Genomic DNA, 25,749 nt, shown 5'->3' on the forward strand with positions numbered 1-25,749 from the left:
TGATGAACACAATGGATGAAGCAATTCTTTGTTTGATTGATCACTATCGTCAAAAACCAATTGTAAATCACCCTGTAGAACGACATATTTTCTAGTACTGATAGTCCTCAGACTTTCTTTTTAGTTTTTCAAATGGAAGTGGATATGGGGGTTTTATCAATTATTTTGGAAACATCGTTTCTGTTCAGTAACGTTGATCTGAAAAGAAACTAAAATTTAAAAATTGTCGTTGAGAGTCACGTATTTTGGGATTCTTATTATTATAACAACTGTTCCGTCTAACGACCTTGGTTTCATTCCTCAAAACTGTAGTGAAATACTCAACAACGTTTTTGTCTTGGCGAATGAGAAAACTTTTTCATACTTTTTCTTTCGCCATTCATCAGTGAATTCGATTGTTTGTAGTGGATAGGAAGAAAGAAGTCAGTGGAAAATTTCTATTCAAATTACTTGAGTGTTATTGAAATGGTAAGATTTAATTCTCTTCTATTGATTTTACATGCCTTATTGAAAACATTCTGAAAATGGAAAATGACCTTGGGTCAATTGTGCCAGAGAATAATTTTTTCTATCAACCAAAAACCAAATATTGGTTATCTGATTATTTATACGACAGGGTTCTATTATTTATTCTGTTAATCAATTCAATTCGATTCTATGCATGAGGATCTCGTAAATAATAATTATAATAATAATAATATATTTATTGCCATAGGTTTCCCTAAGAAACATCAGCAACGTCAAGTTCAAAATTACAATTTACAAACAGACATATAAATATATAAGTAAATACTTAAAATAACATCAAAATTACAATTATAATGTAAAAATACATATATCATCACTTAGAGTACGTTAATTTGTGGCTGTTACAAATAATAAAAAAAAGTATGCATATATAACTCATACGTTACACTTTACAGACATTGTAATATGCGTCAAGTGAATATAGGGGAGTTTCAATCAGATATTCCTTCAAAGTTCGTTTGAAGCTCATGGTATTGATTTCTTTGAAATGTGGAGGCAGTGCATTATATATTTTTATACAGTTATAGTACGGACCTTTCTCGAATAGACTTGTTCTATGTAGTGGAATGCGTAGATGTTTACTTCCTCTTGTTACCATATTGCAAATACAATATTGATTATTTGCAGGAAATTTGTTCAGGTATTTTGAAGCGAATATTGCAATAGGCACAATGAACAGTTATGATTCCTGAATTAAATAAGAATTGTCTGCAAGAGGTATCATTTTTCAGGTTAAGCGTAGTTTTTATGATTTTATTCTGATAGATGAATATATCCTTAGATGTTGGTGCATGATAACAAAATATTACTTTATAATCAATCACCGAATGGACATAGCGAAATAAAACATTTTGATATTGTGACACAACAAGCTGACGTTAATTTACCCATTACTGCTTTTAGCTGATCAGTCCAACGCAGTTCTTTATCTATCACAATCCCTATAAATTTGGAGGAAAATGTTTCATCCATTTCGGAATTGTCTATATTTATATGTAGTAGGGCTTCCGTACCGTTTCTGAAATTTATATAATTGGTTTTATTATTATTGATTAGAAGATAATTCTTTTCACACCACTCAACAACTCGAGATACTGTTACATTAGATGTTTCATTAAGAGTATAAATATCCCTCTCTGACACAACAACTGAGATATATGATGGAATCGGCCGATACTTGATGAAAATCCATAACTAACGTATTCCAAAAACACTTTATTGTGAGATTTTCACTAAATTGTTTTACAAAAACGCAACACGTGTTTCGCCATACAATGGCTTCATCTGGCGTGTCTTTCAACTTTGAAAGACACGTGGCGTGTCTTTCAACTTTGAAAGACACGCCAGATGAAGCCATTGTATGGCGAAACACGTGTTGCGTTTTTGTAAAACAATTTAGTGAAAATCTCACAATAAAGTGTTTTTGGAATACGTTAACAACTGAGATGTCGTCAGCGAACAGAAAAACTGAGCTGATATCAATTTGGTGACTAATGTCGTTGGTAAATATCAAGAAAAGAATTGGACCGAGTATGAAGCCCTGAGGCACTTCTATGACAGTTTGTACATTTTCGGAGTAGTATACCGAAGATTTGAAATTATTTTTAGATGAGATAACTACTATTTGTGTTTGGTTGCTGTGGTAAGATTTTATTAGATCATTGGCTTTTTGTCTAACACCATAGCGGTCTAGATTTACCATTAGTAACTCATGATTAATGAGTTCAAAAGCTTTTGTTAGGTGAAAATGAATGCCAGTTACTTTATTGCCTTCATCGAGTTGATCAATTAGATGGTTTGGTTAATCATAAATCGCAGAATTGGTGGATCTATTGGGGAAGAAACCGTACTGATTCATCACAAATATATCATTTTCAATAAAATACGACAATAACCTATGGTAGATAGAGAGTAAAATAAAACGTAAAACTGGAACCTCTGTTGTATAATGAATTCAAAATGAGCACTTTTCTCAATCACACTTAATAAAAATCACTTTTATTGCAAACCTAATAAACCACACTATAGTATAAGACCCAGCTTTTTATTGGAGGAAGATACTATTTTTGGTATTTTCAACCCTTGAACAAATTGAATGGAAGTTTCTGATACTTCACGTCCTCAAACTTGTAGAAGATAGTATTCATTCACGTAAAACTCTAATTCAACTCAGTTTCACAAAGTTTTCAAAGCCCTTAGTAATCTAACAAATAAAATAAAGGAGTGAAAAATTGTAGAAACTTATTTCTAAAATACTCGTAGAGTTTGTATTAAAATAAATTTTGTCTTATCACGTATGTAAAGTTTTTCATAATAATTTTTACTACTCAGAGAAATGTTTTTAACATTACTTGACTTCTATTTTCCTCATTTCGACTACCCTTTACTTATTTGGGGACGGTAAATCGAATATTAAGGTATCTGATACCGTTGTGAGTTGCCTGGTAACACTTTTCGTTTTCAAAGCAAAACTGTTGTAATTTCAATTTTTGATCAGTTCTAACTCAAAAATGATAATTAGAAGTTTCACTAAAGTCTGTACAAAATATACATATTGAGGAAAACTTAGATTATAATAATAACCAAATACAATTATTATGAAAGTAAATGATATAATTCGAAGTCATAGCTAACGAGAAAAATACGTACTGTGCGCTAATATGTCTGTGTCTCTAATATTTGTTAGCGAAAAAAATTCACGACTATACATACTCAAATATTCTTCAATCCACCCTAGTGAATTCTGAATGTCATGTAATTATAAAATATGCTCCAAATTTCGTCTTTATATTATTCAGCTCAACTTAAAATGATTTATGTTTCATCTGGACCTGCAGTTAAAGCAAATTTACTTGTGGCAAATTTTTCTACTAACTTTAGTAAATGAAAACTATTGAAAAACTAAGAAATAGACCCCTAATTATTATTTTTTATATTATTGTTATATATTTTTATATAGTAAGAGTTATTTTACGGACGAGGCGACGCGACGAAGGAGTCGAGTGAGGAGTATAAACAAGTACTTTAATAACACGTAACAAACATGTACTGTGTGATATTTTATTTCATTTTTTCTTTATGAATTAGTTAAATTACAAATCTTTTTTGCCAGATTGAACTAATAGTACCAATTTTATTTGAGCAAAATCTATAAAAAATAATGAGTCTATATTGTATAGTTTTCTAATATTTTTCATTTACTAAAGTTGCTGGAAATATATATTCTACAAGTAGAAAGACTTACCGATTATTAATATGTATCAATAGATATAAGGGCCAATTAAATAAAAATTGCCAATTTCAGTTGACCAAAATATAAAAAACTATAATTACGAGTCTATTCCATTATTTTCCAATATTTTACATTTACTAAAGTTGATAAACTTCAGTTTACAAGTGAAAATGGTGAGGAAAACAGAACTCTCGGAGAACAGGGCCATTGAATCTGGTGTACCACAGGGTTCTGTGTTAGGCCCTATTCTGTTTCTGCTATATATGAATGTCATATCTATGATTAACATATCTGGTAGTTTAACTCTATTCGCAAATGATACTACAATATTGTGGAAAGAGAAAATTCAATGGAGCTAAATAAAATAATATCATCCGACTTGAAGAAGGTGAAGAGCTGGTGCGATGCAAATTTACTCTCTCTAAATGCTTCCAAAACGAATATAATATCATTCAAATGTTCGCTTGATGACATTTCAATAGACGCTGACGTATTACAAAATAAATGAAACACATAGTTTCTCGGTGTATTCATTGATAATAGGCTGAAATTTGATGAGCACCTTAAATAACTGAAGAGTAAGATCTCCTCAGGATGTTATGCAGTTAGAGTGGTTTCAAATGAGTTGGGTTTCCATGTCGTTTACCATGCACTTATTGAATCTCGACTACGTTATGGAATACCTTTTTGGGGAGCATGCAACTCATCCCTTCTCTCTTTTGTATTGATATTACAGAAGAGGGCGCTAAGCTGTCTCTGTAAAATTAAACCCAGAGAATCGTGCAGGATTTTGTTCACTGCCAATAAAATGTTAAGTCATCTCACTTTTTATCTTAGAGACAGTTTGCCTTATTTATAAACATAAATCGAAGTTCAACTTTGCTTCTACTCCTTATGCTACTCGGAATAGCAATTATACCTTTAGACTTCCCATCCCAACTTCGAATTTAATCAAGGATTCCATATACTACAATGGTGGTAAATTGTTCAATCATTTACCATTAGAAATGAGATCTGCAAATTTAAGCAACGTTCATTTCAAAAAGGCGGTGAAGAAGTATTTTAGCGAATTCTTTTAATACACAATATATTAGCAATATATTACTAATATTTTTAATACTATCACTTTATACATGGTAGTATTTTATCCAGCCATTTTTAGAACTTTTTTATATCTATATTTATACTTTTTTAGTACTTTCTTTATATCAACATTGTATTTCTTGGACTTTGTCAATAAGATGCAAATCTTCGGACAATAAAGTATATTTTGATTTGATTTGAAACCTAAACTGTCGATAGATATATTTACTTGTAAGTTCAGATGCAATCAAAATAATATAATATAATAATAATTTTGGTTAAGTTAAATAGAATGAAAACCTCAGTTGAAGTTTATTTTATGATTACAAGACATTCTCCATTTACTAGGGTTGGTTGAAGAATAATTGAGTATTAGTACAGCCATGGATGTTTTTCGCTAATAAATATCAGAGACGAAGGAGCACAGAAGGTATTTTTCAAGTTGGCTAAGACTTTGAATTATGACAGTTACTGTTATAATAATTGTATATGTATATGCAAAATTTTTTCTGAGTAGTAAAAATTGTTCAGAAACACTTTATATACGTAGAAATACAAAATTTCTTTCAATACAAACTGTACCGATATTTCAGAAACTTTCTTAAAATTCCTCACTTCTTTTTTTACATTTGGTAAATTACTGCGGGCTTCGAAAACTTTATGAAAAAGCTTAAATTGTAGACTCGTGAATGAATATTTTATTTTATTCATCAGATACTTGGGAATTATACATTTTACAATATTTTTTGGAAAAATATGAGTTACTACCGTAATATTTTATTTTTTCAGTATATGCGTTGCATTTAGGTACGTCAGCCTCAAATTATTGTATAGCAGCGAGTTCTTATTCTTTGAAAGACGTTTTTGTGGATAAGTCAATGTTTCAGAATTTTTATGTTTCAACCTTCCACACAATGGCAAATAAGGTGATCTAGATCAACAGATCCATATAGAACCTGTTCAAGTGTATATAATGAAGGGCAAACTGATTAAGTTACTGCGCAATACAAATTCATAAACTTGGTGTATTTATGAGTTTTGCTTAGCAATGGAAATTTATAGTTTTTTATTGATAAACGTCAAGTACATAAACTATTCAGTGTCATCTTATTTGTAAACGAAGGTAAATATGACAAATTACTGATTATACTTTTTGAATGAAATATATATTATGCAGTAATTTTTTGTGGTGAACTTTTCAATTTATCTTTTATTACTCATATTGAGCAGATTCTTCCCTGATCTAGATTCATTTAGCTTTCCAATTGTCGAAGGTTATAAACAAAAACAAAACATGTTCTTTTCCACCAACAAGAGCAAAGTTTTAGGTTATGCGTTATGCGGGTGACATAGGTTTGATTAATTAACATATTTCATTATAATTATTCATTTCATGTTATTCATATCATTCATATTATTATTATTCATTATTATTCATTAACATTTCCAAATTGAATGTAAAATCCAACATGCCTTAAAATCCAGATTTATTTTCGTACTCTTTCATATAAAGTGTGTTTCTTTAATGTCCCACCCGTTTTATTTTTTGAACGGGTCAATTCAAAAAATTGAAATTTGGGATAATGAAATCAATGCATGAAAACTTTATTTTGAAGCAACTGGGCGCCATCTGGGAAAAACATTTAATGGAAAGGGGGGCACAAGACCCCCCACATCTTTTTGAAGCTCCTGACAAATGCTTCACAACCATAGAATATAATGTCAATATCTTCAACTATTTCAAAACGATGAAACTTTTAATAATTGCCTGAATAAATTGACATTAAACTACATAATATGAGGTAATAAGCTTGAGGTCAGTTCAGAAGATGGTCGAAAAGGTTGCCTCGAACTTCATGACTTTCAGTTATTTAACGCCGAACATTTTCTCTACAAATATTTATTATTCTCTGTCGTATATCCAATATTGAAGCAGGTTCGGTTTCGTACACCTTTTGCCTCGAATATCCCCATAAAAAAAGTCCAAAGGTGTCAAATCTGGCGAGAGGGCTGGCCATTCTTTAGAACCTCGACGGCCAATCCAACGACCGGGAAAAGTAGTATCCAACTAGTTTCTTACTTGTCTGTAGTGCTGGGTGCTCTGGGTGCTCCATCTTGTTGGAATACAATATCCATATCGATTTCATTAGGATTCGCTTCGACGATTTCAGTGATGAGAGGGTCAAGAGTAGTTTTCAGCATATTCAAATACAGTTCCCCTGTTAAATTTTGACCAATAAATAGAGGTCCTACAATATGGTTCTCCAATATTCCTGCCCAAACGTTTATTTTTTCTGGATATTGGGTGTGTGTTTCCCGGAAAACGTAAGGGTTGGGTCATCATCAGTTGATTGGTGTACCATTTTAATTTTGTATGGATGATACCTATTCCTCTTCGAAAATCTCCACACAGTATTAGGAGACACCTCACAAACATTCGCGACGGAATGAGTAGAGAGTAGACAGTTCAGGATTTACTAACCATCTTACCAATTATTTGCACTTGCTGTTCTTCCGGAATGGACGGATGACCTGGTGGCTTTTTGTTCTGTACACTACCGGTAGTTGTGAATTTGGATACAAGTTCCCTCAAATATTTTCTACAGATTTGGAAAACGTGCATTGAAAATCCTTTCGGCCTCGTGAAAGTTACGTGTCGCAAGGTGAATAAAAATCGCTTCAATTTTTTCTTCCAATGGATGAGAATTGACCATTTTAGAGATTGTTGACGTGGTACCTTTCTACTAGTAAAACCGAAAACTATATGAGAATATTCTAACTGAACAATGATGTTCATTTACGTACTGACATTTTTTTTCGTTTTTATAATCAAAAAATAACTTAACAAACTTTATAGGGTTGTTGGGATTGCCATATGGCAGATAAAAAGGAATATTTCTAGAAATATCGATATTAATGTATTTGTCTTCAAGAAATTATTGAATGTTTTGCCATTTTATAGTAGGTGAAAATATTGACTTCATATTCTAGGGTTGTGAAATATTCGTCAGGAGCTTCAAAATGATGTGTCACAAGACCCCCTTTCCAATAATTTTTTTCCAGATGGCGCCCAGTCGCCATCTTCAAAGTTTCATCTGTCAATTACACTTCAAAATGAAGTATTCATGCATTAATTTCATTTACCCAAGTTTCAATGTTTGCACAGTTGAAATCATGCGCACCATTGGTAAGATGGTTAGTAAATCCTGAACTGTCTACTCTCTACTTATTCCGTCGCGAATGTTTGTGAGGTGTCTCCTAATACTGTGTGAAGACTTTCGAAGAGGAATAGGTATCATCCATACAAAATTAAAATGGTACACCAATTAACTGATGATGACCCAACCCTTACGTTGGGCAGGAATATTGGAGAACCATATTGTAGGACCTCTATTTATTGGTCAAAATTTAACAGGGGAACTGTATTTGAATATGCTGAAAACTACTCTTGACCCTCTCATCACTGAAATCGTCGAAGCGAATCCTAATGAAATCGATATGGATATTGTATTCCAACAAGATGGAGCACCCAGAGCACCCAGCACTACAGACAAGTAAGAAACTAGTTGGATACTACTTTTCCCGGTCGTTGGATTGGCCGTCGAGGTTCTAAAGAATGGCCAGCCCTCTCGCCAGATTTGACACCTTTGGACTTTTTTTATGGGGATATTCGAGGCAAAAGGTGTACGAAACCGAACCTGCTTCAATATTGGATATACGACAGAGAATAACAAATATTTGTAGAGAAAATGTTCGGCGTTATATATCGGAAAGGCAACCATTTCGACCATCTTCTGAACTGACCTCAAGCTTATTACCTCATATTATGTAGTTTAAAGTCAATGTATTCAGGCAATTATTAAAAGTTTCATCATTTTGAAATAGTTGAAGATATTGACATTATATTCTAGGGTTGTGAAGCATTTGTTAGGAGCTTCAAAAAGATGTGTCACAAGACCCCCCTTTCCATTAAATAGTTTTCCCAGATGGCGCCCAGTTGCTTCAAAATAAAGTTTTCATGCATTCATTTCATTATCCCAAATTTCAATTTTTTGAATGTACCCGTTCAAAAAATAAAACGGGGGGGACATTAAAGAAACACACTTTATATGAAAGAGTACGAAAATAAATCTGGATTTTAAGGCATGTTGGATTTTACATTCAATTTAGAAATGTTAATGAATAATGATAATATGAATGATATGAATAACATGAAATGAATAATAATAATGAAATATGTTAATTATTCAAACCTATTTCACCCGCATAACGCATAACCTAAAACTTTGCTCTCGTTGGTGGAAAAGAACATTTTTTTTTGTTTATAACCTTCGACAATTGGAAAGCTAAATGAATCTAGATCAGGAAATAATCTGCTCAATATGAGTAATAAAAGATAAATTGAAAAGTTCCCCCAAAAAAATTACTGCATAATATATATTTCATTCAAAAAGTATAATCAGTAATTTGTTATATTTAACTTCGTTTACAAATAAGATGACACTGAATAGTTTATGTACTTGACGTTTATCGATAAAAAACTATATATTTCCATTGCTAAGCAAAACTCCACTACACCACTACACCAAGTTTATGAATTTGTATTGCGCAGTAACTTAATCATTTTGCCCTTCATTATATACACTTGAACAGGTTCTATATGGATCTGTTGATCTAGATTACCATTATTGCCATATTGTGGAAGGTTGAAATATAAAAATTCTGAAACATTGACGTATCCACAAAAACGTCTTTCAAAGAATAAGAACTCGCTGCTATACAATAATTTGAGGCTGACGTACCTATATGCAACGCATATACTGAAAAAATAAAATAATACGGTAGTAACTCATATTTTTCCAAAAAATATTGTAAAATGTATAATTCCCAAGTATCTGATGAATAAAATAAAATATTCATTCACGAGAAACTACAATTTGAGCTTTTTCATAAAATTTTCGAACAATTTTTACTACTCAGAAAAAATTTTGCATATACATTATACAATTATTATAAAAGTTACTGTCATAATTCAAAGTCTTAGCAAACTTGAAAAATACGTTCTGTGCCCCTTCGTCTCTGATATTTATTAGCAAAAAACATCCGTGGCTAAACTAATACTCAATTATTCTTCAACCAACCCTAGTAAATGGAGAATGTCTTGTAATCATAAAATAAACTTCAACTGAGGTTTATACTCTATTTAACTTAACCAAAATTATTATTATATTATATTATTTTTATTTCATCTGAACTTACAAATATATCTACGACAGTTTAGGTTGTTTCAAATCAAATCAAATCAAAATATACTTTATTGTCCGACGATTTGCATCTTATTGACAAAGTCCAAGTAATACAATGTTGATATAAAAAAAAGTACTAAAAAAGTATAAATATAGATATAAAAAAGTTCCAAAAATGAATAAATGTAAATATAAAAAAAAGTTCTAAAAATGGCTGGATAAAATACTACCATCTATAAAGTGATAGTACAATAGTATTAAAAATATTAGTAATATATTGCTAATATATTATTAAAAGAATTCGCTAAAATACTTCTTCACCGCCTTTTTGAAATGAACGTTGCTTAAATTTGCAGATCTCATTTCTAATGGTAAATGATTGAACAATTCACCACCATTGTAGTATATGGAATCCTTAATTAAATTCGAAGTTGGGATGGGAAGTCTAAAGGTATAATTGCTATTGCGAGTAGCATAAGGAGTAGAAGCAAAGTTGAACTTCGATTTATGTTTATAAATAAGGCAAACTGTCTCTAAGATAAAAACTGCGATCACTGTTAACATTTTATTGGCAGTGAACAAAATCCTGCACGATTCTCTGGGTTTAACTTTACAGAGACATCTTAGTGCCCTCTTCTGTAATATCAATACAGAAGAGAGAAGGGATAAGTTGCATGCTCCCCAAAAAGGTATTCCATAACATGGTGCATGGTATAAGTGCATGGTAAACGGTCTTTGCGACATGGAAACCCAACTCATTTGAAACCACTCTAACTGCATAACATCCTGAAGAGATCTTAGTCTTCAGTTGTTTAAGGTGATCATCAAATTTCAGCCTATTATCAATGAATACACCGAGAAACTTTGTGTTTAATTTATTTTGTAATACGTCAGCGTCTATTGAAATGTCATCAAGCGAACATTTGAATGATATTATATTCGTTTTGGATGTATTTAGAGAGAGTAAATTTGCATCGCACCAGCTCTTCACCCTCTTCATGTCGGATGATATTATTTTATTTAGCTCCCAGTCGCCATCTTCAAAGTTTCATCTGTCAATTACACTTCAAAATGAAGTATTCATGCATTAATTTCATTTACCCAAGTTTCAATGTTTGCACAGTTGAAATCATGCGCACCAATGCGCATGAAATCATGCGCATTGGTGCGCATGATTTCATTTTAGTTGTGTCTAAATGAATACTGATCTGGGCTTCATTAGTTTTGATTCAGTGTATCATGATTTCACGATAACCTTCTCCAAGACTTTGTTTTGTCTTTCAAAGTTACAGAAAAAAAAACACTTTGCTCAGATCATTCAAGATTCTTATTTTTCAGCGTGAGGTAATTTCGGTCCATGTTGGCCAAGCAGGAGTACAAATTGGTAATGCTTGTTGGGAGCTGTACTGCTTGGAACACCATTTAGATAAAGAGGGATATTTCGTTCGTGATTCGCCTGTTGATGATTTGAGTTTCACGACCTTCTTCAGCGCAACGGACAATGGAAAACATATACCAAGAAGTATTTTTGTTGATTTGGAACCCACTGTTATTGGTAAGTACGAAAGTTGAAGTAGTGAAGTGTTTATAAATGAGATTATTTTATAAAATTTTTCAGATACGAAAGGTTTACTACAATTCAAAATGGTATTTACGGTTTTCACACCCTAATTTTGTTCGATGCAAAAATTATTTTTTGAAGCCAAAGTTTTTAAAGTCTGTGATTCAATAATGATAATAATCACACGAGTGATGTTGTTTACATCGTAATATGTTAAGCAAAGTTGATTTTATATTATCCCCATAGTTTTCTAACAAAAAAATTAAAAAAAAACAATTTTTATATACCTCATCTGCAGATAAATAACGTGCCTTTGGAATATTCATTCCTTGAATGTAATAAGTACCTACATAATATTGGAATTCTTGTGAAATTAAAACACGCAAATAACGTTATATATTGAGTGTTCTGATTCTGCACCATGAATGAGTGTTGTGCACTATTATTAAGCTGCAAATCACGTTCAACAAAATTTTTGAAATTCCGTAGAACCGGTTTTCGACAATTCGGGAAACTCACTACTGAAGCAGAATTTTGGTGCAGTTGTTTATAAACAAGAACGATGATATATTCTATTTTCGAAAACACTAACATTTTGTGAAAATGTACTATTTATATACTGAGTTAGAAAAGACATGCCCGAAGAAGCCATTGCATGGCGAAACACGTGTTGCGTTTTTGTAAAACTGTTCAGTGAAAATCTCACAATAAAGTATTTTTGAATACGTTATGGTTTTTCATATGATAATAATAATAATAGCTTCATTGTCTAACAGGACAATACAAAATTATATTTACAGTGCTAAAATTTAAACAAAGAGAAATGGATGAAAAAATAATTCTTATTACCTACCTAAATTAAGTAAATGTTTGTAACTTTGAAAAGATAATGAAGGTTTATGGAGAATACATCACAATGGAAATAAATACTATTGAAATTCATACACATGACATACAGGGTGTTTATTGAACATTGGAATATTCTAAGGCTATTTCGTCCTTTGATGATTTTTGATAGGGCGCTTTGTTTCGAAGATACGGGGCAAAAAAAAAATTCGACAAAAACAATTTTGGAAATTTTAAATTATCAACGTAGCCGAAATAAAAGTATAGTGTACTACACTGGACCTTCCAAGTAATAAAAAATCTAACAATTCCGTTGGTACCTATCAACAAAATTCCGATTACTACAAACGGCTGCTGCAGACATTTAATTTGAATGGTATGTCTTGTAAGTGATCATTTGAATGTGTCGAATAGGTTGAAACTTATTGACTTTGTCTGTTTGACGTGCATTCTCTGTGTTTAATATTTGAAGTCTTGTTAATGAAGTCCTCTATCATGAATGGCTATAGTAACGCAGAGATGGCCGACATGAATTTCATTTCTGGACTTGCTGATTCCAATTCATTGGAAGCTAGGCGGTTGTATAGTGAACGATTTGTTAATCGTAATGTGCCTAATAGAAAAACCTTCCAAAGTATACATCAACGACTTTATGAAACAAGAGCATTGAATCGAAATTAACGACCAGGAAGGTCAATGACAGTAAAAACGGTAGAAGTAGAAGATAATGTACTGGCCATAATAGAAGAAGATCCACGTACCTTTACTCGAAAAATTGCAAATACTTTGAATGTAAGTAACGGGACGATTTGGAACATTCTTAGAGACTATTTGTTGTACCCATACCACATACAACGAGTTCAGGCACTTTTTCCTGCATATTTTCTTCCACGTATTGCATTATGTCAATGGCTTTTGCGCACATTAGTTCAAATCCCTCAACTACTGACGCTTATTCTATTTACCAATGAAGCCAGTTTCTCAAGAAATGCCACAAGAAATTTCCACAATAACCATGTTTGGGCTGAAAAAAATCCAAATTAGGAAGTCGCCTACAATTCCCACCCAAACGTTAAACGTTTGGGTGGGTATTGTAGGTGACTTTCTAAATGGACCGGTATTTCTGCCAGGAAGACTCACCAGCGAGGTGTACCGCAACTTTTTGAAACAAAAAAGTTTCTGGAGGATGTATCATTGGTTACAAAAAATGCAATGTGGTAGGTATATACATGATGGTGCACCAGGGTTTCAACAGTAATATACGAAGATCGCTGGATTGGTCGAGGTGGACCTCAATTATGGCCTGCTGGATCACCGGACTTAAACCTATGGGACCACCTGAAGTCATTAGTTTATATTACTCCAGTGGAAGATGTGGAAGATTTGATAAATCGGACAATTGCTGGCTGTAACGCAATCAGAAACGATCCTGGTGTTTTTGAAAGAATTCGAAAGAATTCTTGCATCCGAGCGGGGGTAGTCAACAATTCTTGTAAATTAGGAAACATTACATGTAATTTTTGCTAATAAATTGCTATCGTCGAATTTTTTTTCGTTCTTTATCTTCGAAAAAAAGTGCTCTATCGAAAATCATCAAAGGACAAAATATCCTTAGAATAGTCCCGTAAATGTTTGCCGCATGTTTAATAAACACCCTGTATATTGGATAATTCAGCCTTATATCAGTTCTTGCTCTGAGAGGTCTGAAAATGGACTGATATCGTGAAATTGGCCGTGGTACGTTAAAGTTGATTTGTTCCAGAATTTCAGGACAGTCTACTCTTTGATTGGTGAGATTTGTTAAAACTGCATACACGTGACTGATAAATCAGGAAAGGAATTGTATATCGTGTAAAATGTTTTATTTGTAAATTGCAAAGCGCTTTCAGCTGTTACGCCATCATCAGTGCGATTCCTGCAAGTAAGTAATATTAAAATAAATATCATTGAATATTACTTACTTGTAGGTATAGCACTGATGATGGCGTAACAGCCGAAAGCGCTTTGCAATTTACAAATGAAAATTTTTACACAAAATACGATTCCTTTCCTGATTTACTCTTTAATTCACTAATTTGAATAAAAATATGAGCGATACACAATTTCAGCGATGTTCTTTGACACAATATTTTGTATGTGAACAAGATATTCATCATAGGCAGTTTATATTTGGCTTTTAATCAAAGTACCCAAACGTTGGAATTTAATTCTATCGTCATCACAACCGAATTTCCTAATTTTTTTCCTGAATTTGGCATTTTGTTTTATGTTTTTTATGTTATCCGAATGAAATCATTTAAGATAAATATTTATAAAATTTTTTAATTTGGGTATATGTTCCTCAAAAATCTACACTGCGAAAGTTACTCACTTAACACTCATTCATCTGTTTTTCTCCGTAGTGGTAAGTCCTAGGAAGCTGAAGTTTGGTATATAGAAAGGATTTTCAAATATTACATATGACAATTTTCGTAAGGACAAAACACAAGCACCACAGGACACTCTTTGAGGCGTTCTGAGAGCGGTGCCTGTGCGAAAGTAGTGATTCACATTGGATTTGAATCGCTGGAGATTAAATCCATGCGGAAAAACGTACTCATTATTTGGAATAAACATTCCACATAAACGCAATTCTCCAAATGAAAGATTTCTTGAACAGTGAAGTTCGAGGTGTACTGAATTGAATCTCAAAACGATGAACAGCCACAGTCCGTTACATATTTCTAATATGTACCGCTCTTGATGGAATCAAATGTGCCAAGTCATTTGAACAATTCCCGTGAAAGTATATATAGAAGAGAGACAAATCTCCAACCTTTCTTCGATGTTCCAGACTATTGAAGTTGCAAGTGATTTTTTTCGTGTCTCCAATCAGGCGGATGGCTTTTTTCTGGATGGAATCCAGCAGCTTCAGGGTATGCTTATAGGCGGATCTCCATACATGAGAACAATACTCCAAAGAAGGTCTGATATAAGCTTTATACAGCATCAAAAGTTGTTGAGGTGTGTACAGTTTTCAGGTTCGGAACAGTGTTCCAAACTTTTGAGAGGCGGTTTTTGCAATTCCAGCGACATAATTGTGCCAAGACATATTGGTTTCCATTTCAACTTATCAAAGCAGATAGTGGAATTGTCTGACCTGACGTTATTATATCCGGTTCGTAGATATTTATCTTTTTGGAGAAAACCGATGCCTGGGTTTTTGTGGCATTGAATTGAACCTGGTTATTTTTACCCCAATTCTAAAATACTTCTAGGTCCTCATCAAGGACCTAAAAGTGAAGCTTCTGCTTCCTGCAGCCGGTGAAGATGTGCATCCGCCACCAATGTCCTGTCCTGAAATTCAAATGGAATGACGAAACAAGTGTGCTGTCGTCAGCAAAGCGATATATTAGATCATTGTTTTTTTCCATAAAGTTGTTGATCTACAATAGAAAGAGGGTTGGAGATAATATAGATCACTGGGGAACACCAGCGTTTTGTGTATGGCTCTTCAGCTCCTTTCAGGAAGCTGACGTTTTGTGTATGGCTCTCCAGCTTCTTTCTGGAAGCTGAAGAGCCATACACAAAAATGATACGACAAGCCATAGCTTCGAAGTTTGGCCAGCAAACCCTCATGTCACACACGGCCAAAAGATCAGAATCCACTAGAAATCACTAGAATCCACAATGCTGGAAATTACTTTTCGACAACGTCTAGTCAGGCGAATTCTGAAACAGCTCAATATCAACAAGGCGTCATGTCCTCATGAAGTGCCCGTCATCGTACTTGAAAAGTGCGCAAATGAACTCGCACCAGTATTTTGCAGATTGTTTTTCCTTCTGGTCGGAAGATTGATTGCGTTTAGCCTATTCCCATAAAAGACAAGAAAAATCTTTCAAAAATCTTTCACCAGTCGCTTTGCTATCAGTGATATCAAAAATCATGGAGAAAACCTTAAACCAACATATCCTTGAATATTTGGAAGAATTCAATATATTGAGTGAGCATCAGTATGTCTTTTGGAAATAGTGGGAATGGTGGGTGTACCTCTACCAGAAAATTGACCGTGGAGTGGGACGCAAATTGCTCAGCTAGTAGATTTGCTTTTTTTATGACTGTTGTTGCAATTGAACCATCCGCTTGTGTTCGTAATGGAATTGTGGATTATGTAAAGTTTTGATTAACAGCTTCAACTGCAGACCAGAAGGATCTAGACTTGTTGGGATTGGTAAGCAGTTTGTCCCTAATTCTCTGATGGTGAAGTTTTTTGCTTCCATTTATCCTAAGTTTGCAGCTGTTGCGAGCATTAACAAACCTAGTTCGGTTTTCGGCCCTGGAATTTTTGCGCCACTGCCGGTAGGCGAGATTTTTGGAGGCAACAGCTTCCTCGTAATTTTTGTTGAACCAAGGTTTGCCGTTAGAAGTTCGTTCCATTGAAAAAGGAATATATGCATCCATGGTTGATAGAATAACTCCAGAAGCACAAGTTGATGGATCTTAAGAGCTGAAACAAAATCTAGCCAGGGGAAATTTCGGAAATGGTCTTGAATATTCTCCCATTCAGCTGATTTGTAATGCCAAACTTTGCGCGGCTTAGATTGTTTCCCAAAATTTCACTCAACAGTAAAATGAGTTTGGGATCAGAAGATCCCAATAGAGACCTTAGGTGACGGTGTAAATATCTGGATCGATTCTTAGATATAGATCCAGAATACTAGCATACTCTACATCATGGTTAGGAATCCTTGTTGGCTCATTTATAATCTGAGTAAGTCCGCTGCTTATTGCTAAAGCCTCGACTTCGCGACCTTGTTCGTTCGGAAATTTCGGCACTGAGATGATCAATTTGCTGAAAGTCATTGGTGTTTGCAAGTGAAGAGAATAGTGCCCTATATTGAGTATCGCTTGGTGGTCGATAAACGCAGCATATGAATTAAGTGATTTTCTGTGATATCATTTTGAACCACATAACATCAATGTTTTGGGGTTCCAGCATTTCCTCTCGTTGGCGGGAGAGATCGCTACTGATAAGAAGAGATACTTCAAAGTTATGTCTGAATTAGGAGTGGAAATCCTAGTCGGGATATGGAAAATTTGATGGGGTTTGTTGAAGCACTGACCTTGGTTTCTGTGAGTGCAAGAATATGGGGACTATTTATTTGGAAATATTGATGCACTGAGTTCATATTTGAGTTGAGTCATCTGATGTTGCAGACATCTATTTGGAAGTTGCTACTTGGCCTCTTAGCAACTGCAGTTACCATGCTATTTCCCTGTGGACTGATGTTAGGAAGACCCATTACCTTTTCATCACTGTTTGTCTCTACCGCTATATTTTCGGATGCTGAAATTTTGTATGTAGGTAGATTTCATGTTGTAGGTATGCGATAAGGAAGTATTTTCAAATATTCCAACTGGGGCGCCAGCTGCGGGGGAAAAGGAGTGTCCATGAAACAAAATTATCTTTTCATCACAAAGCTAAAAAGAATATTTTATGCGCAAAGTGACACTTAATTATTGAGAGGTCAATCAAAGCAAACTGTATACCACATGTAGTTACATCCATAACTTCCTAATCTATAAAGTCCCGAAAAGCAATTAATACACCTTCCCCAGTTAATTTATCTACCATTTCCAGTATTGAATATTTTCGATGTACACAATAAAATTTTTTGAAGAGTTCATAATTCTAAACATCTTCGCGCAACCAGATTTCAGTTAACACCATCAAATCAAATTCACATTCACACACAGCTGAGTTCAATGGTTCAACTTTACTGTTGATGACCTGCACATTCTGATAATAACATAAGATGCTGGGTTGGTGTGGTTCACTGTAACTGCTGAAAGCATTCAGTTTAAATGTTCAACTATTCTTGCATTACATTTTTGATTATGTATTTCTGTAGACATTTGGCATTTTTTGCAATAACTTCATCCTTTGGCTTAATATAATGTTCAATTTGTCTAGGGGTGCGGTCAAACGAAATATATATTTCCTTATATTGACTGTTTCGCAAATTTTTGGCAATCAGATCAAGGACCTGTAACTCATCTTGCAGCACCATTTTCACAGGAAGATTTTTCATTTCATGAAATCCACCCAGTCTGATTGGTTTCGAATTCTGTTGTTGGGAATTTGGATCAACTGTCTTCACGTATATCGGAAACATCTTTATCTAAACGAGTTTTAGGCCCATCTGATTGATTTTGTTCTGGTAAACCACATAATGAATATTACTGAAGTTTTATCCCAACGCCAAACCGTTATTTTTAATCTTCCTCTTGAAGATGATCACTTGGTGATCGAAACACGTGTCGAGTTGTTGGAATAATGGTTTGGTGTTGGGATAAAACTCCAGTAATATTAATTTCTACACCAAAGGTTCCAAACAGTGCATAACAAACCAAATAATACGATATTCTTCATTCCTGAGGTACGATCACTCAATTCCTCAACAATATCTTCAAATTCTGAAATAGGTGAAGATTCAGTAGTGGTTATCAAAGTACTACTTTCAGCTTTCAGAGCTGAAATATATTGTAATGATAATAGAAGACTCCTCAAATTTTTTATCTGACTAACAATACTCCTGCAGCTTGAACAAGACCATGTATAATCTTTATCATGCTCGCACAAGATCTTAATTTACTCTACTGAAAGGTTTACTGATGCATGCATTGTTTGAAGATACTTTATATTTATGATGAGAACTTTATGGAGACCTTTTATAATTTTTATTTCTAGTAAAATATAACAACTGAACTTGACAATATATATAAATATACAACCATAGAAACATCGAATCAAAAATATATAAATATAATGTGGCTCAAATTAATTTTTGTTGTTAATCTCCAACACCCCTTCTCAATAATAATGAATTTTCTGTCTTCAATCCAATCAAACTTCTTAATGTTGACAACTTTTCAGGCCCAAGTGGTTTTGTCAGAAAATCAGCCAACATCGAACTGGTCGGACAAAACTGAAAATTAATTTTGTTTTTCTGCTTCAGATCTTTGATAAAATTGTATTTCGTTTCTATATGTTTTGTCCTGTCACTCATTTTGCCACTGTCATTTTGACATTCACAATCACTTCTATTTTTAGTGTTTTGAAACTTGTTCATTTGATGAAATCCGTTATGAGCTCCTTCTAAAATATGTACATCTCTGCTAATGGTGATTTTTCTAGTGGTTCTGTCAAGAAGTCTATATGCTTTGGAACGAGCTTCGTAACCAACTAATACGAATTTCTTTGCCTTTTCACTTGATTTATGGCGTTTTTCTTCAGGAATATGTGCATAAACAATACTGCTAAAGGTGTTGATGTGATTTACATTTGGTTTCTTCCCGTGCCATACTTCAAAGGGGATCCTGTTGGTTGACCTTGTCAGAACCAAATTTTCAAGTAAATTTGCTGTCATGGTTGCTTCGCCCCAATAAGTATTTGGTAGATCAGCATCAATTAACATGCACCTGACCATCTCTGTTAAATATCTATTTTTCCGTTCAGCTACACCATTCTGCTGACTTGAATATGGCGCCGTGAGTTGCATTTCTATACCTTCATTTTTCAGGAAATTCCTAACTTCTGTGTTCATATAATCGCCTCCTCTGTCAGATCTGATGATTTTTTGTTTTCTGCCGAATTTATTTTCGACCATTCTGACGTAATCTTGAAGTTTCTCTGATACTTCGGATTTCTGACTGAGAAGATAAATAATGGAATATCTACTATAATCGTATATGAAGGTGAGTATATACTTCTTTCCTCCAGGAGTTATAGTACGCATGGGACCACAAACATCAGTATGCACCAAATCCAATACTTTGGTAGATTTTGTCAAAGATTTCTTTGGGAATGATTTTCTTGACAGTTTACCTTCAATGCAAGTTCCACATGTCAATAAACATCCACAATTTTTGATTTTCATTCCATTCACTATGTTTTTATTTGTAATTTCTCGTATAATGGTAGAATCACGGTGGCCAAACCTTTTGTGCCATAAATGAATGAAGCCATCATTACAGCCCTCCCATACAGTCATTGCTGAATTGTACTGATTTAGTTTATATAAATTACCAACCAGCGTTCCTCGAGCAACAACTGTATTATTTGATTTGATGAAACAATGCTGCTTATCAAATTCGACTTTGAATCCAAGAAGTGTTAATTTCTTGACCGAAAGTAAACTTGTACCGAGCTCGAGTACATAAAGGGTGTCCTTCACTGTGATTTCTGTTTTCTTATTGTCATCCAGAATACAAGTTAACTGTCCAGTTCCTACACCATAAGAACGAACTTTTCTACAGCCGGCTAATTCAACTTCACTCAGCGAATCTTTGAAATGCTTGAAAAAATCCTTATTGTTTGTCATATGACTACTTGCTCCAGAGTCTATATACCATTCATGAACTTGAGCTTTATCACTAACGTTAAAGCAAACATGAGTGTTTTCTTCAGTTTCTTCATTATCTGTAGAAACTACATTGGCTGTATTTGATTGTCTTCTCGATTTCTTATAATAAAAACAATCTTTCTTCATATGTCCCATTTTCTTACAGAAATGACATATCACATTTTTCGAGTTGCAGTGCTCGAATGCCTTTTTAACAGACCCTTTCTTGTAAACTTTTAGAGCCATTTCACTTGATGTGGAATTCTCCTTCCGCCTATGATACTCCTGTACTAATTTGCCTTTTACCATTTCTAGAGTCAGATCACACTCTGCCCTTCCTTCTAAGGCTGTTACCAGATTTTCATAGCTTTCTGGGAGACTGCATAAAAGTAGTGCTACTTGTAGATTCTCTGCTAGATTTTCTCCCAATGTGACCAACTGATCGATAATGCTCATCATATTAGCTATGTGCTTTTCCATGTCACCATTTTCAGGTAATGTTGTTTTACATAACCGCTTCAGCAAAAAAACTTTATTGCTGAGAGTTGGTTTTTCATATTGTTTCCTAAAATTCTCCCAAGCTTCTTTAGCTGTTTTACAATTCTTAACATGTATCACTTGTGAATCTTCGATTAGTAAACCAATTGTAGCTCTCGCTTTACCATCTTTTGCATCTCAATCACTGTTCTTTTGTTCAGGTGGGTTTTGATTGACTATTCTCCATAGTTCTTCTTTCAGTAGAAGCATTTCAACCTTGTATTTCCATATTTGGTAATTACTGCTATTCAGCATGACTATGTTGAATTTTGTCACATCCATATCAACAACAGTTTTACTTATATTATGCCAGTTTTATTGAAACGTGCCTGGGCCCATAACCTGTTTGAAGATACTTTATATTTATGATGAGAACTTTATGGAGACCTTTTATAATTCTTATTTCTAGTAAAATATAACAACTGAACTTGACAATATATATAAACATACAACCATAGAAACATCGAATCAAAAATATATAAATATAATGTGGTTCAAATTCATTTTTGTTGTTAATCTCCAACATGCATGATAGCTTTCACCTTTAGATTCGATTTGCATGATTTGTCACAACATACGCAAACCATATTTGTTGGCAATTCATTTGTACTTTTCATATATTAAATCTACGGCAGTGGACGTTTCTTGCAACGAGAAACTGTAATACAAAAAGTTTGATAATAAGAACGAGAAATCAAGTCAGTTAATAATGAATCGTTATCAATTCATAAAAAACGATGAAGTCTAATATTCACCAACTTGTTAGGATATGACACAATCATTCACTTCTCAAAATTTCGTGAATTTATCAGATTTAAAAACTATCAAAAAACAGAAATGAGAACAAAGGCTTACTTCACAGTACAGATAGACGTGCTGTGAATAACTATGTGAATTGAATAGAATATTCTCATTTGAATCAACAGTATAAAAGAAATCCAAAACAACCACTTTTCCCAATCACCATAAATGAAATACTAATCTCAATCTCCTTCTTGTGATCGGGAAACATGCTTATTTTGGAATCATTCTACCCAGAGGTTCCGGTTTTACATTTTATTAGTATTGAAGAAAATATACAAACAGGCATTCAATGTCAAATAAACATTAATGATGATTAAAAGTCTGAAACAATAAATGATTCATTGATAACTGAAATATTGAAAACTGAAACACTCCTGTGAAACATTTTTTAGATTCCGTGAGGTTGGGTGCCTACAGAAATTTATATCATCCAGAACAATTGATCACTGGAAAAGAAGATGCTGCTAATAATTATGCAAGGGGGCATTACACTGTTGGGAAAGAAGCCATCGATAAGGTGATGGACAGAATAAGAAAACTATCTGATCAATGTGAAGGACTGCAAGGCTTTTTGTTGTTTCATTCATTTGGGGGAGGAACTGGATCAGGTAAGATGAACATTAGTGGATTCAACGAATTCATATAGGATAAGAGCTCGGAAGTAACTATCAGTATATCAATATTCGAAAGTGCTTGAATCGAATACAATTCGTATTGTTACCGGTATCGGAATCCATTTTCTTATTTTGAATGGAACATTGAATTTATTTACCGATAGGTCTAATTTTTCAAAAAATGTAACTTGTCATTTGAATTTGCTGGAAAGATATATAAAGTAAAATTCATAATTTCTGAAGTGGCTACCTTGTAAGTCATGAGATTTTTCAATGCCGAAATTATTTAATTCTCATGTGATGGCATTAAAAATTCAATTGAATCAAAACTGTTTTTCTCATGATAGAAGCATTCTTGTCGAGTGCCGATTTAATGGAAAGTAAGAGTACTTTCATTTGGTATCACTTCGAATTTTGCACATTTATTTCATGAAAAATGTACTCGATAAATATAACTTGTATATTCGTGACTTCCACCAGTCGGTAGAAAATATTCATCATTACGCAGATGATACTCTACGTTATTTCTCTTTTCAGTTTTCTGACATTGATTCTGCTCAAAATATCATCAATAGTGATCTACAGACCATTTTTGATATTTCATCAGCTCATAAATTGGAGATGAACTTCAAAAAATCGTTAGCAATGATTTTTGGACCGAAAGAATTGCGAGATATTGCTATAAATAGTCTTCCAATCCATATTAATGGTGATGTTCTGCCTTCTAAAAGTGAAATAAAGAATTTAGGCCTGTGATTTGATTCTGAATTCTAATTGATTCTGCTCAAAATATCATCAATCGTGATCTACAGATAATTTTTAATACTTCATCAGCTCATAAATTGGAGTTGAACTTCAAAAAGTCGGCAGTAATGATATTTGGACCAAAAGAATTGCGAGATATTGCTAGCAATAGCCTTCAAATCCATATTTATGGTGATGTTCTGTCTTCCAAAACTGAAATAAAGAATTTAGGCCTGTGATTTGATTCTGAATTGCGCTTTATAAAACACGCCATCCAAATTGGGACTTACCAAAAAACTCAATCTTAAGCAATGCTAGGCGCTAATTATTTCCAAAGTTTCATATTGCAACAGCATTTATGGCTCTGCGTTACTTCAATCTGATTCCCCCATCTTCACCGAATAAAAAAGTTTTTTTTTGGCATTCGATAATACGACCATATATTACAGGTCATAAAGGAATCAGTTTGGCAGCAAATAGAGAAACAGCAAAAACACAGATTTTCTGTTTTCACTCACAGGTTTTCATACAACGCAAATAAATTTTACAATCTCCTGCCCAGTCAGTTCAGATCCAAGACAATAAGAAACCATTTTTCTCATGCTGACCTCAATCTTTTTATGAATATAAAAATATTCATATCGTTTCTTTATGTTGTTGAATTAGGTGAATTAAGAGGTTTTATTATTTTTTTAAATTATAAAACGTGTTGTAATTAACAGAGAAGCACTGTTTTCGACATCTATGTCTTTTACTCTTCTGAAATCATAAAAACCTCCTGAAAGATATCGAATAAGTAGAGCGAATTACTGAGTTTGCTTTAAAGATAAAGATTTTTTTAGTAACACTCCTCATAAGTTCAGGTTATAGTCCAAAACGAATAAACCATATGGATTTGAATGGAAATTTACTCCATTTGAATAATTTTTCGAGAACTATCTTTGCTTCCTTTCCCAAATCTATGAAAAAAATCAAAATATTGTTATTGAAATTGTTGAAATAAGTCAGTGCATTTCAAAATATCAAAAACTCCTTAGGGCTAAAGTATACTACTGTTCTATCTGAAGCTAAAGTTCTTTTCTGAAAAAGCCTATAATTAACAATAAAAATTGAGTTTTTCAGTAGACTAGATTATACAAGCTGACTTATTGGCTTCAGTCGAAGACTTAAAATTCATGTTGGTCAAAGAGGGATAACTTTTTCCGAAAGAATAAAAAATAAAAAAGTGAGTTTTTCCAATCATGGCTAAGATATTTCAAATTTGGGTCAATCTTTTGCTTGGAAATCACCAGATCCAAAAATTCAGAACAATTATAATATATATGGCAACTATAATTCAGTAATTTTCTTCTTATGGTGATTTTATTTGAATTAGATACAAGGTTACACCGCTAGTATTGATGATTACATCTTCAAGTTCTTTTTAAGTTTCAAGTTCTTGGAATAATACTTATTCATTAGAAATTGAGTTACTAATGTGCATTTTTTCAATTCCATTCGTCGATATATTCAAGAAGGTGTTCACTTAGTGTAGTTTATAACATGTCTATCTGTTCCTTATCATTTTGTAATATAAAAGAGCATACATATCCTGTCTATCCGTCACCACTCGTTTTATCATTCTTTCGTTTCTTCGTTATTCCTCCTCAAATCATTTTTCACTTCTTTCGTCTCTTTTGCTTTTTAAATCTTTGTTGAGCTTTCACTTTTTCTCTCTCTTTCGCTTTTTATACCCCTCCTTCGAGCTGGTGTTTGCATAAAAAATAATAGAAATCGAGCCTCTCACAGGACGGTGCTGAGTTAGTGCAACAGGTCGTTGTGAATATAGCTTCCAGTGAGCCATACAGTGCATTTCTTTAATGTACCTCCCTTTTATTTTTTGAACGGGTCAACTAAAAAAATTGAAATTTGGGATAATGAAATTAATGCATGAAGTGAAATTGACACATGAAACTTTCAAGACGGCGCCTGGGCGCCATCTATGAAAAAAAAAATCAAATGAAAAGAGGGATCTTGTGAGACATCTTTTTGAAGCTCCTGTCAAACGCTTCACAACCCTAGAATATAATGTCAATATCTTCAATAGTCTGGGCTATTGGTTTAGATTCGTGTTAAATGGACATACCATTAGTAAAATTGACTGGTTAGGTTCATTCGATCCGAAATATT

At 33.4% G+C, this 25,749-nt stretch overlaps 1 protein-coding gene across 1 annotated transcript in view; it reads left to right on the plus strand.

The window, feature by feature from the left end:
- Positions 1-309: 309 nt before the first annotated feature.
- LOC111514237 (tubulin alpha chain) overlaps positions 310-25,749 on the plus strand; it is a 46,652-nt gene continuing 21,212 nt past the window's right edge. The window contains exons 1-3 of the mRNA XM_023170478.2: positions 310-468; positions 11,428-11,644; positions 22,615-22,830. Coding sequence (XP_023026246.1) covers positions 466-468; positions 11,428-11,644; positions 22,615-22,830 — 436 coding nt within the window. The 5' untranslated portion in view covers positions 310-465. The remainder of the gene's footprint in view (positions 469-11,427; positions 11,645-22,614; positions 22,831-25,749) is intronic.

This window comes from Leptinotarsa decemlineata, unplaced genomic scaffold (assembly GCF_025532065.1).
Source record: "Leptinotarsa decemlineata unplaced genomic scaffold, Ldec_3_MD MMD2_tig00003308_RagTag_RagTag, whole genome shotgun sequence".
Taxonomy (NCBI): Eukaryota; Metazoa; Arthropoda; class Insecta; order Coleoptera; family Chrysomelidae; genus Leptinotarsa; species Leptinotarsa decemlineata.